This window comes from Clarias gariepinus, chromosome 4 (assembly GCF_024256425.1).
Source record: "Clarias gariepinus isolate MV-2021 ecotype Netherlands chromosome 4, CGAR_prim_01v2, whole genome shotgun sequence".
Classification (NCBI taxonomy): domain Eukaryota; kingdom Metazoa; phylum Chordata; class Actinopteri; order Siluriformes; family Clariidae; genus Clarias; species Clarias gariepinus.
Genome location: NC_071103.1, coordinates 4,340,916 through 4,353,391, shown reverse-complemented (window position 1 = coordinate 4,353,391; position 12,476 = coordinate 4,340,916). Strand labels below are relative to the sequence as shown.

The 12,476-nt window shown below is 40.7% G+C and overlaps 1 protein-coding gene across 2 annotated transcripts; it reads left to right on the top strand.

The window, feature by feature from the left end:
• The first annotated feature begins 2,523 nt into the window (after positions 1-2,523).
• dcakd (dephospho-CoA kinase domain containing) lies at positions 2,524-6,414 on the top strand. Of its 2 annotated transcripts, none has more exons than XM_053493867.1 (6): positions 2,524-2,543; positions 2,712-2,778; positions 3,291-3,403; positions 4,265-4,468; positions 4,618-4,705; positions 5,009-6,414. In XM_053493867.1, exons 3-6 carry the CDS (start codon positions 3,292-3,294, stop codon positions 5,292-5,294), a joined length of 690 nt encoding a protein of 229 aa, XP_053349842.1. In that variant the 5' UTR covers positions 2,524-2,543; positions 2,712-2,778; position 3,291; the 3' UTR covers positions 5,295-6,414. The 2 variants fall into 2 exon arrangements, with proteins under 2 accessions (XP_053349842.1, XP_053349841.1); XM_053493866.1 differs by having other exon boundaries at positions 2,536-2,554.
• The last annotated feature ends 6,062 nt before the right edge of the window (positions 6,415-12,476 follow it).

The window sequence follows — 12,476 nt, the reverse complement described above, 5'->3', positions numbered from 1 at the left end:
GTTTATCCCTTCAGGGTTTCTCTCAATAGCAGTGTTTCTCTCACTACAAGCAGAACCCTGACTGCTGAACCCTTGAGAAACCCTTTTCTCTCGCTAGGAAAAAAAGTGTTCTGCTTTTCACCCAGAACACTCTTTAGGTTCTGCTTAAATACACAAAAGACAATTTTTTTGTAAGTAACTAAACTTTTTCAGAATTTTGTTGTTGTCCCCTACTTCTCAGTTGTTTCTTTTTTTCTTGTCTTTTACAAGTTAAGGAACTGTCTTTCAAGTTTTTCCCCAGAGCCATTAAAGTTTTCTTGGGTTGTTTTCAGAACCCTACAACAAAACTATTTCCTTTTAAAGTTGAACTTTTCTATCAAGTGAAGAACTGTTTAATGAATCCTTGTTAAGAAAACAAAGGGGTTAAAATCAGTTTTATGTTTTTTATCAACTTCTTATGGTTTTGTTGGATTTGTCGCTTTAAATTTCTATTTCAATCGCAACCATGCTTTTCCTGAACGTTCCAGAAAATAATGTTGCATTTAATTTCGTTTCATTTTTAGTGGTCTCTGATTGTAGAACCCTTTTTTAAAAAGTGTTTCTAGGGTTTGTTCCTTATAGGTTCTAACTGCAAATTCAGTTTTTTAAATTTGCCATTTTTTCCTTTGATGTGTTTCTTGAAAGTTCTAAATAGAAACCGTGGTACAACCTGAGAACAGCATTAATGTGTAACAACATAATGTGTAAAAACCAAGGTGAACTGTTTCCATTATATTATTTTCACCTCCTGTTTACAGTGAATGATTTTTACCACAAAGCTTTTGTAAACAAAATTCAAGATTGCTTCTTCAGCATGTATTTACAGTGTGTTGTATAGAGAGTATTGTATAGTAAGCATTGTCTGCTCTCTGTGAGTGAGTCTGAGTTCTCCTCTGTGTAAAGGTGCTCCCTTTGAAATCAAAGCCATTCTCCGTTATCGCTGCAAACTGTCCATTAATATCAATACGCATTAGTCGGTGTGTGTTAAGAATGTGGCGTGATTGCAAGTGCTCTGGGAAGACGTGTAAATATTTCCCTCTTGAATTTGGGGAGCGGTTCGACTTCTAGGTTGATGTTTTACATGTCAGGCTTTTGCATTGTAAACTCTTAATGAACACACAAACCATAAATTTGATTGTACATTCTTCCAAGAAAAAATAATAATAAACTTGTTTACACATTGGTTTCACACTTTTCTCTGGTGATTTTCTTTTTCTTTTTTTGAAGAGGTTTTGTTATTTTCTAAAAACACTGGAGGGTTAACAGTATACAGTATACTGTATACAATTCCTCCCCATCACTAGGGGGCTCCCACATTAAGGCTACTACTACCACTCAGCCGGGAGGGCGAAGACTATCCCGTTTTTTCTTCCGAACCGCGTGACGTCAGCCGACCGCATCTTTTCGAACTGCTCGCTCACGCACCGTTAGGGGCGGAGTAACACACTCAGGGGAAAGCGCTAGCCGCTCCTTCAGCGTGCGCGAGCTCACAGACGCCCCTGATTGGCTGTAGAGCCGTGATTAACGTGGAAGCGCAAGTACCTCTCTTCCCCCCCCTCTGAGAGAGCTCGGCCAATCAGCTCCCTCTAGACCTCCGGCTGTGAGAGGAAAACAGCATCACCCGGGGGTTTAAACCAGTGATCTCCGGATGATAGGGCGAGCTTTACCACTGCGTCACTCGGAGGCTTATTCAGATTTTATTTAGATTTATTCTATTTTATTTAATATTGTCTCTGTGTCTTTGTGTTTTATGGCAGTCAGCACATAAGCAATTTCCTGCGGGATCAATAAAGTTTTCTGATTTTGAACTTCATGCACACAAACCCATAGGTTTCCTCCAGGTACTCCAGTTTTCTCCCACAGTGCAAAGACATGCAGGTTAGGCTAATGGGTGTTCCAAAATTTTCCCGTAGTGTGTGTGTGTGTGTGTGTGCCCTGTGATGAATTGGCACTCTGTTTAGGGTGTACACGGGCTCGTGCCCTAAGTCTACTGGGATAGGCTCCAGTTCCCCTATATAAAACGGTATAGACGATGAGTGAATGAAATATTATTATTATTATTATTATTATTATTATTAGAGTGGTACCTCAGCATACGAACACCCCGACTTAAGTATTTTTTCCCCTAAGAACTAAGATTTTACAAGCAATTTTTAAAATATTTTTGAATGGCTGGAACAGATTATCTGCAACTACATTATTTCCCATAGGAAAGTGAGATTTGCAGTGCGGATATTTGCTTTAAGAACTCGCCTCTGGAAGGATTAAATTCGTATGTCAAAATATTTTAAATATACAGTATATTAGCGCAATAAAAACTGTTGCTATTATTCTCCAGTCCACAAGGTGGCAGCAGCGACATATTTTCTCACAGCGACGTATTTTGGTTTGATCTTAAATTGCGTTCTCTCAAATACACAGTGCACTAAATGCGGGACGCGATATTGTTCGCCATATTGTTCCGCCATTTTGAAGTGCCCATGTTTAGGGAACAAGGCAAGTATTTAGGACGTGACCTGGGTCAGGTTTGATCACTGTACTTTACTTCATCTGTTTAGATAACTCTAGCGTGTGAATTGTAAAAATATATATTTTCTCTCATTAGGTGACAGAACAATTTAGCTCCTGGAAGTTTATAATTAATTTGTTTTCATGGACTTTGTCCTGATTTTGGAGGATTTTTTCTTGTTAAGGAAAGGAGAAGGACGCCTCCTCTGCTGTTCTTAACCTCTTATAGGTCAACATCACCAAAAGCGTTTTGTAAGTCGGATAAACATTAACATTAAAGCATTAATATTGAAAATATAAGCTTTCAGGATGAGCCCAGGTGTTAGTTAGCTATAAACTAGCAATAATATTTAACCCCGGCGTGTAAATCAGTTACACAGGAACTACATGGCTAGCTTTCTCTTTCCCATCTGCACATAAGGTTATAAAATAGGTCTAAAGTAATAAACGTGTTATTACCTTGTAATGTAGTGTTATATTTTAGTTTAGTGAGACAAATACATATTATTTAGCATGTACTGCAAATGTGTTTACCTGTGTGCTGTTCTAAAGCTTAGGGAAAACTTAACTGCAGTCTGTATAATGTCCGCCAGGCGGCGCCAAACATCAGCTCCTACAAAGACAGCAGTTTTATAGGATATTTTTTCCTTACATGATTCTGTTGAGGTAAAAGAGACAGTGATGAGATTCTACATCCTGCTCTCAGACAGAATCAAGTTAGTTTTGGGGTAATAAATGAAATTTGTCATGATGTTGTGCGGCAGCATGTTTCTGGTGGGGCTCACGGGAGGAATCGCCTCAGGAAAGAGCACCGTGTCGTCTCAGCTCAGGGAGTTCGGCTGTCCTGTGATCGACGCAGATGCTGTGGCCAGGAAAGGTGACCGAGTCGAGGAAACAAACTCACACCAACTGCACTTTCCTTATTTCTTTTTCTGCTTCTTTCTTCCTGGACTTCCATCCTCCTATCTGCACATCTTTCCTTCCGCACTTTTATTTTTTTCTTAGACTTGTTGTTTTAATTTGTTTTATCCTTCAATATTTTTGCACTTTTTTCTTTCTGTCCTATAAAACATATTTCCCTCACGCTGCACTTTTGCATCTTTTCTTCTCAAATTTCTTCTCCCTGTTACTTTCTTCCTACAGTACATCCACAATTTATTACCTCTGTACCTTTGTGCTTCCTTCTCCACTTTTTCCTTTCTTTCATGATTCCTTCCTTTTTGCATTCCTTTCTGCCTTTTATGTGTGCTGTCTTTTTCCTTTCTGTTCCACACTTACTCCCACACTTTCATCCTTTTACAGTTCCTTTTTGTTTGTTTGTTTGCTACTTTTATTCTTTCTTTTGAAAAAGTCTTCCCTCCTCTATTTCCCCCCTCCTTCCTTCCTTCCACACTTCCTTTTTTACTTCATTTGTCATTTTAATTTAGCACTCGTCTATTATTTAATACTTCTGTCTTTTATTCTTTCATTCCTCTGATTAACTTTGCTCCCATCTGCTTCTTTTCTTTAACGGTTTCTTTTCTTTTCTGATGTCCTTCCTGGTGTCCATCCACAGTTCTTTCCTATTCCACCTTTGTACTTTACGTCCTTTCAAACATCCTTCCTTTTGCACATTCTTCTTCTTCCTCTTCTTCTTCTTCTTTTATTTATCTGTGTGTGTATTAATGTGAGAATGGCAATGTTAAGAATGTATGTTGCGCGTGTGAGTGTGTATTGCTAAAGCGTGTGTGTTTGACAGTGGTGGAGCCTCAGACGCGAGCGTACCGGCTCTTGGTGCAGTACTTCGGGCGGGAGATCCTGCTGGAGAACGGTGAGATAGACAGGCAGAAGCTCGGCCAGATCATCTTCTCCGACCCTGAAAAGCGCAGGATGCTCAACTCCATCACACACCCCGAGATCCACAGGGCCATGCTCAAACAGATTCTCTTCTACTTCATCCGAGGTTGGAGCAGACACACACACACACTCTCTCTTTATGCGGTGTGCCATTGTGTGTGTATGTATAAAAGATGTATTTTAAGTCTATTTAGTAATGTTGTACAATAGAAACATATTTTAAATATATAAAAAATTTGCTGTTTGTGCTATAAGGTTACCGGTACGTCATCCTGGACGTGCCTCTGCTGTTTGAGACGCAGCGTCTCACTCACTTCATGAAGCACACGGTGGTCGTCTACTGGTAAGAGCTCTGTTCATCATCCTGTAAGGATTTAAATTCCTATCATTGTTACGTCACAGCACTTTCAAACTCTTGCTTCTGATTGGTCAGAAGGTGTTGATTGATTGGCAGGTTGTAATTTGCATCACACATGCGCTCGCTCTGGTAGTACAACTCGTTCAGGGAGATTCCTACTGTGAAGTGATTAAAGGAGTCTCCAGTGTCAGTGTCTTAACTGAACTGCATATGCTGAAATGTACAATTTCTCCCCCCTCTCCCTCCTCTCTCTCCCTCTTTCACTCTCTCTCTTTCCCTGCGCCTCAGTGACCCCGCCACCCAGCTGACTCGGCTCATGCAGCGTGACGGTCTGAGCCGGGAGGAAGCCGAGCAGCGCATCGCTGCCCAGATGCTGCTGAGCGAGAAGCGCGGCCTTGCCAGGCATGTAATCGAAAACTCCAGCTCGCGCGAGGACACACACCGCCAGGTCCTGCGCTTACACGCCACGCTGGACGACTCCATGGAATTCTTACCCATCAGAGCCGTTGCCGTGGCAGCCGTCGCCGGCCTGGGAGGCCTCTTTCTCTACATGGTTAAACTCCTAGTATCCTAGCCTCCGGACGCAGACACTCGCTATAACACTAATGTACTTTATATGCAGAAATAATGTGGGGTTCATCCAGGGGGCTTCCATACTAGCAAAAGTATTGCAGCATGTAGTGAAAGTTTTTAAGTTTTTAGTATTTTTATTTTTTTTTACGTCTATAACAAAGAGTTTGACAATCTAAGCTTAAAATATCTGAGCTTTGTCCTGAACCTAATATAAAACTGACACACTTTTCCAAAACCCAAATCCTTGATCGATTCAGTCGAAGGATTTTAGACAATCAAGTTATAATATTTGTAAAAACTGCATAACTACTGATGAGTTTAAAATCAGTATGTAGTTTAATAAAAAAAAAATTATAATAACCATATGTCATGCTGTTAAGTATATAATATAATTTTGTTCAGGGTTTTAAACAGTGTGAAGTTCACAACAGATTTTTAACACATACACAGACTCCAGCCCTTGAGACATGTTTAGCATCTGTGAAAAAAGTTAACGTTATAGAAGTCTCACAATCCCAAAATTTTTACGGCAACTGTCACATCACATCATCAAGCTACATGAAGTCAGTTTTAGATTTTATAAACTTTTTTTCCAGTTTGCAATAAACCTATGGATGTAATTCTCAGCTGAACGATATATTACATATTTCTGGTACAGTTCTGGGAAGTTTTTTTTTTTTTTTTTTCAAGTATACCTTAAAGTGAGTCTGTAAGGGATTCCATAATTTTTTTTAAATTAAATTCTTTGTTCTTCTACTGTATATTGTAGTTCACCGTAACTAATTTTACTGAAGTGCAGCTACTTAACACTCTTACACTTTGTTCAGTGTACGCAGTGTAATTCTCTATCTAATGTTAAAGCTGAGGTTGGAATGAATCATTCCTGAAGAACCTGAATATAAACACTGTGATTAAAGCACATGAACACGACCATCTGCTCTGCACATTCTGTATAGTTCAGTTTTATTCTCTCTCTCTCTCTCTCACACACACACACACACACACACACACACACACACACACACACGCATAAACTGAATGTATCTGCTAAAATAAGTGCTGCTTGTTGGAAATGAAGGGAATGTAAAAGTTGAACTAACAATTAAACTGGTTTCAAAACATCCCAGTGCACAGTGTGAGTTATTTATAAGATTTTCTAGGTTATTTATCTTTTAACTATAAATGTAGTGGAAGAAATAAAGATACACCACAAGCACCTTACTAGTTAAGGCGATAAGTCGTAATGCGTAGGTTTGCATGTGTGTGTTCTTGGTGATGTAATGCAGTGAATGAAGACTGAAGATGTAACACTGATTTTCAAATATTTACATATTTTTACAAAATTCCGTAAAAAAGGCACTTTTCACAGAGTTGAACTGAGGAGTAAAGGGGCAAAGAAAGGCATTCTCAGAAGTTGCTCCAAGTGACTTGGAAGTGTTTTTCAAAAGCCCAAAATATGGAGCTGAATCACATAATTGGGTTAAGTTAGTTATGTAGTTAGTTATATAGTTAGTTATATAGTTAGTGATTAGATCAATATGAGGTGAAAAGAAATTATTGGACTTTAAACAAAAGTACAGTATCTACTGATCATGGACATCAAGCATGTCACAAAAAGGAAAGTTTAAAAAATATATATTTTCTTATTACCTTTGAAAAATAATCCAGTCTTTTCCAAATTTTGATCCTAGTGGTGTGTGAAGGTACTGCACGTGGGCAGCAAGCAGTCATTTACAACTTAGGAGTGAAACACTTTCAATTTTTAGTTTTGTAACTGAGTATCACATTCACATTAAACCTTTATGAATAAATATTAGCAACATTTAAAACAAACAAACAAACAAACAAACAAAGCAATCAGGGCTGATAAAAGCAAATCCATGTATGTGTGTGTTATTCTTAATTTAAATCATTTAGTCTCGTGCATTGATCAGAGCTGTGATTAATACAGTAGATTGTTTGGACTGCAGAAGATTTTCAGATTACGAACCAACATGTGCTGTTCTTAAGTTTAGGACTAGCTCGTCCCAGATGTGTTGCAAAAACAGGCAATGCCATAGACGGGCCAGATGATGGCGCAGTAATGAGTGTACACAGCATCGCAGGTTGAGTAGGAGAACATCTGAACATCTGCAAGTAGAAACAGAACCGGCTGATACGCCATCCGGAACCTGACCCGGTCCATGTCCTGTCTTTGCCTTGTTACACCACGATGTTCTCCTCTTCTATTGTTAGCTCACCTACTTCATCCATGTTGCTTTTTTTGCTTCTTCGTGTTATTATTATTATTATTATTATTATTATTATTATTGGTATCTTCCAGTTTGCTGAAACCTCCTGGTTAACTGTTTTTGTTTATAGAACTCTGACGTTATCTTCTCATTAATCAACTCACATGATATTAAGATTACACTAATTATGACGTATGGCACACACACTCAGTGTTCTGTACACACCTGCATCCTGTTCCTAACCCCATGTTACATTTGTATAACAATCTTTGTTTAAAATGTTTACATTGTCTTTATTAGTACATTAGATTTTTTTCGTTGTTGCAGTAAATGAAACATTAAAATGCATTTTTGTTTGTCATTAATCAAAGTAACATTAAGTGATATGTCACTTTTTTTGGATGAAGGGAAAACCATTAATTTTTAATCATTAGAGCAGCTTCCCCATACAGACTTTTTTGACTAATGACATTGTGTGTGTGTGTGTGTGTGTGTTATGTTAATGCAGAGTGACGAGGGCCAGCGGCTTCACAACCCGGACCTCTGATTGTGTGTGTGTGTGTGTGAGAGACAGAGAGTGAGAGAAGACTGAGGAAGACTTCACACTGGTATTTGTTCGCATATTTGCATATTTCAGAGAGAGAGAGAGAGAGAGACAGAGCGAGAGAGTGGAAGAGAGAGAGAGACAGAGAGAGACAGAGAGAAAGAGGGAGAGAGAAATAGATGGAGAAGAAGCCAAAGAGAGAGAGGGGGGTGGGTGGAGAGAGAGAGAGGGAGGGGGGGGAGACAGAGGGGGGGGAGACAGAGATGAAAGACAATTAGTCCGTTTTTCACTTTCAGCTCTGAACATCTGCAAGATAAATGTGTACAAATGAGAGTGTGTGAGTGGGTGTGAGAGAGTGCTCGAACCTCCATAAATCCACCGCTGTGTTCCATCTGTCTCTCTTTCAGTTCCGGCCCACGACAGAGAAACTGTCTATCCACAAACGCTGCTCTGAAAGATGAGCGTTTCCTCAGGTTTGTTTTTTTCATCATCGTTACTTTGTTCTTTATTTTAACAAAGGAATTTGGTTTAATGTTGCAAACAAGTAAACCACAGTGTATACGGTACAGTGTATCATATCTGATTCATATCTGAAGTGTGATATGTTGTGTGTGTGTGTGTGTGTGTGTGTGTGTGTCCTGCAGGTTTTGGTGATACTGTGTGGCTGCCATTCTGGCGCTGGTCCAGTCGCCCAACACCGACTCTGCTGGAAATCCCAAATCCCCCTGACGTCTCTCTCTCTCTCTCTCTCTCTCTCTCTATTAGCCTGAGATTGATGTTCCTGGCTGACCAGAATGGTCCCCTTCTTAAGAACCCCTCTCTCCCAATGCTGAGATGCTTTTCTGTTCACCGCGGCTGTAACGAGTGCTTGTTTCTGTACCGTTTTCTTCCTGTGAGCTCCAGCCGCTCTATCCTCTGCTCTGATCTCTCTTTAACAACGAGACCAACAGCACTAAGGTCCAGGATGCTTGATGTTAGCGCTGAGCGACTCTCTCGACCTGTGCGTGCGTTTCATAGAACGACAGAATCGTTTGCCAGAGCACAAACAAGCAGAGGACCAAAGACTCTATTAAGGGAAAGCTTTCCGTCTCAGTGGGAAAGACGTGCTGCTTATGTAAACCATTTGTTTTCTGTTTTGAAGCTAGTGTGCGGTTGTGTGTTTGTGTGGACGAGTTAAGCACCGTGGCATTTCGCTAATCCGATATGCCACATTTCACCCCTTCGGTTGTAACAGCTACCGCTGTGAGAGGGATATTAAGTGTAAAATGTGGAATTTCTTCTGTCTGTGTGTGTGTGTGTGTGTGTGTGGGCGGCTCAAACAAAACGGCGCACGACTCAGGATTTGCTGAATTACTGCAGCAACATCTGGACGCTAATAATAAGAAATAAAACACACTAACAATGAATTATACTGAAGTATAAGAAGTACATCACTAGTTTTGCGGGTGTTTGAAAAACGTTCAGAAAGCACTGAAACTGGAGACTCCTTCCGTAAATGTTAACGCCGTTTCCTGACAGAAAACTTCACCACGTCCACAATCACACGCAATTTTAACTCGTAAACATTTTTCGCAAGGATTTTAAAACGTATCAACTGTTTCATCAAAGCGATGCATGAAATTCCAACATGAAATGAGTTTCCCCAGAACTGAACGCTGTTCGGAGTGAAAGAGCGAGCAAACGATATCTTGAGCTGTTTGTGAAACAGAACAAAAAAACTCATTTGCATACAATCTAAGACGTCTGGCTCTTATCTGATAGAGCTGACTTCTCTAGACAGAGGCGGACAACGTGAGACGCTGCTTAGCAGGACACTGATAACCGATAAAGCAATAATAATTTGTCTTTTTTTGTGCCCTAGCAGGAGTCCGGCGCTAGTCCTCGACGTGTCTTTGTGAGATAAGACTGGCCTTATTAAAAGAGAATGTAAATGCCAGCACTGATCTCGTTCCGCGCTGAAGTGAGCACTGTCTCACGTCTGTTCTGGGGGTGGAAAGGAAGGGTAGGTGGGGCTGGGGGGACTTAGGGGGTTGAAACTAAAATATTTTTAGAGGAATATGGGGCTTCGACAGAGCACTGTCTGCATTGGTAGCACTAGCAGACATCTGTAATATTCCTGTAATTTTAAAAATCATTTTGTCTTTTTATTAATGAATTTCCAGAATCCTCGGCCAAACGATGAGTACAAACCTCGTCATGTGATGCGCTGCCTCACTGCACTCATCTGAGTGATTTCTTCTTGATTATACTGTTCTGAATTCAAAATGGTCAAGAGGTGTTGATCAGCAGGAAGTGAATAAAAATAACTGCAAAACAAAAATATAACCTTAAATGCAAAATAACAACAACAGTTAATTACAGCATTTTCCACATTCTTTGCATAAAGTTTTTTTAATTGCACGTCTGACACAAATCTTATGTGTGGGCGGGTGTTACAACGCTGCTCCGTCATTGGCCAGCTGCTATTGGGCAGCCTTGCAGAGCTGCATAATGACTGGCCAGGTGTTAAAGGGCTGCTTCCTTATTGGCCAGCAGTTTTGGGTAGGTGTTCCAGGGCTGTTTCTTCTACTGTTGATAAGTTCTGAATTCTGATTGGTCAGAAGGAGTTGATTAGAAGAAAGCAAATAAAATTAATTCAAACATTTCCCATATTCCTTGCACCAATCCTTGGTGTTTTCAGTTTTCCTGCTCACTTTTTTATTTGTACTTCTGACACGAATCCTATGTGTGGGTGGTTCTTATCGGTGAACTGTAAGATCAGTGAATTGCAGAACACACACCTGGATAGACTGTTTGATTGTCGCTGGAGATTTTAACGATGCAAATCTCAAGTCAGTGCTCCCTAAATTCCATCAGTATGTGGAGAGGAAAACACACTGGATCTTGTTTACACAAACATCCCCGGCGCATATCGGGCAGAGCCCCGCCCCCACCTCAGTTACTCAGACCACATCTCTATGCTAAGAAACTGGGTTTCAACCAGAAACACTTCTTCAGTGTACTTCTGAAGACCCGTGACTCCACCTTTAGAGCGGGGGACAAGGTGGCCCTAAGAACAGCGAGGGCCAAACTTTCCCAGGCCATTATTCAGAGAATTCACAAACACTTCAGGGACAGCGGTGACTCACGGCGCATGTGGCAGGGCATACAAGCCATCACTACAGGACGACATCACCTGTCTGTGATAGTAACGGCTACCTTACAGATGCACTGAACAACTTCTATGCTTCGTTCGACACGCAGAACGACATGCTGGCGAGGAAGACCATTGTTCACACTGCTGACTCATGACTGTGTAGCGACACACAGTTCAAATCACATCATTAGGTTTGCTGGCGACACGACCGTGGTGGGTCTCATTATTAAGAACGACAAGTCAGCGGAGGTTAACAGACTGGTGTAAGGACAACAACCTGTCTCTGAATGTCGACAAGACAAAGGAGATGGTTGTTGACTTTAGGAGGACATGGAGCGACCACTCTCCGCTGAGCATCAAGGGCTCCCCTGTGGAGATCGTTGACAGCACCAAATTCCTGGGTATCCACCTGTAGAAGAATCTCACCTGGTCCCTCAACACCAGCTCTCTGCACAAGAAAGCCCAACAGCATCTTCTCTTCCTGGGAAGGCTGAAGAAGGCCCAGCTTCCACCACAAATCTTGACCACCTTCTATAGAGAGACCAATCGAGAGCATCCTGAGCAGCTGCATCACTATCTGGTTTGGGTGCCATATCGGACCGCAAGACGCTACGGCGGATAGTGAGGACAGCCGAGAAGATCATCAGGGTCCCTCTTCCCTTTTATTGAAGAAATCTACACCACACACTGCATCCGAAAAGCCACCAGCATTGTGGCTGACACACCCATCACACACACTCTTCACCGTCCTGCCATCTGGAAAAAGGTAGTGTAAGTGTCCCAGCTAGCCGGCTAATTAGGTCTGTTAACTAGTTAGTTTTTTGTTAAATTATGGTGTTCATTTATGGTGTCATGTCAATCTGTTTTGCCTCAGCTAGCCAGCTAATTAAGCTTCTTACTGTAGTTAATTAGTTAGTTTCTGTTAATTTATTTTGTAAATTGATGTTGCATGTAGCACCTTGGTCGTGGATGAATGTTGTTTCGTTTTTTTCTTTCGTTTTAAAGAAAAAAAGGCACTTTTTTTTAAAGGTTTCTGGAAAAACTTTATGTAACTAATATAATATTATAACTATAATTTAATAGATAACTCACTGTTCTGAGTATCTTACATTGTAAGGAAGTGGTACTGTATACTGTAGTTGACTAGCTTTACCTAACATTGTCCCCACACTCCTTGGTTGCTAGCTGTTGTATGCTAGCTGTTGGAGGGAACTTGCTGCTATTGGAAAATAATCAACAACAGAGCAGTGCAATGTAGCGACTTTGATTTTC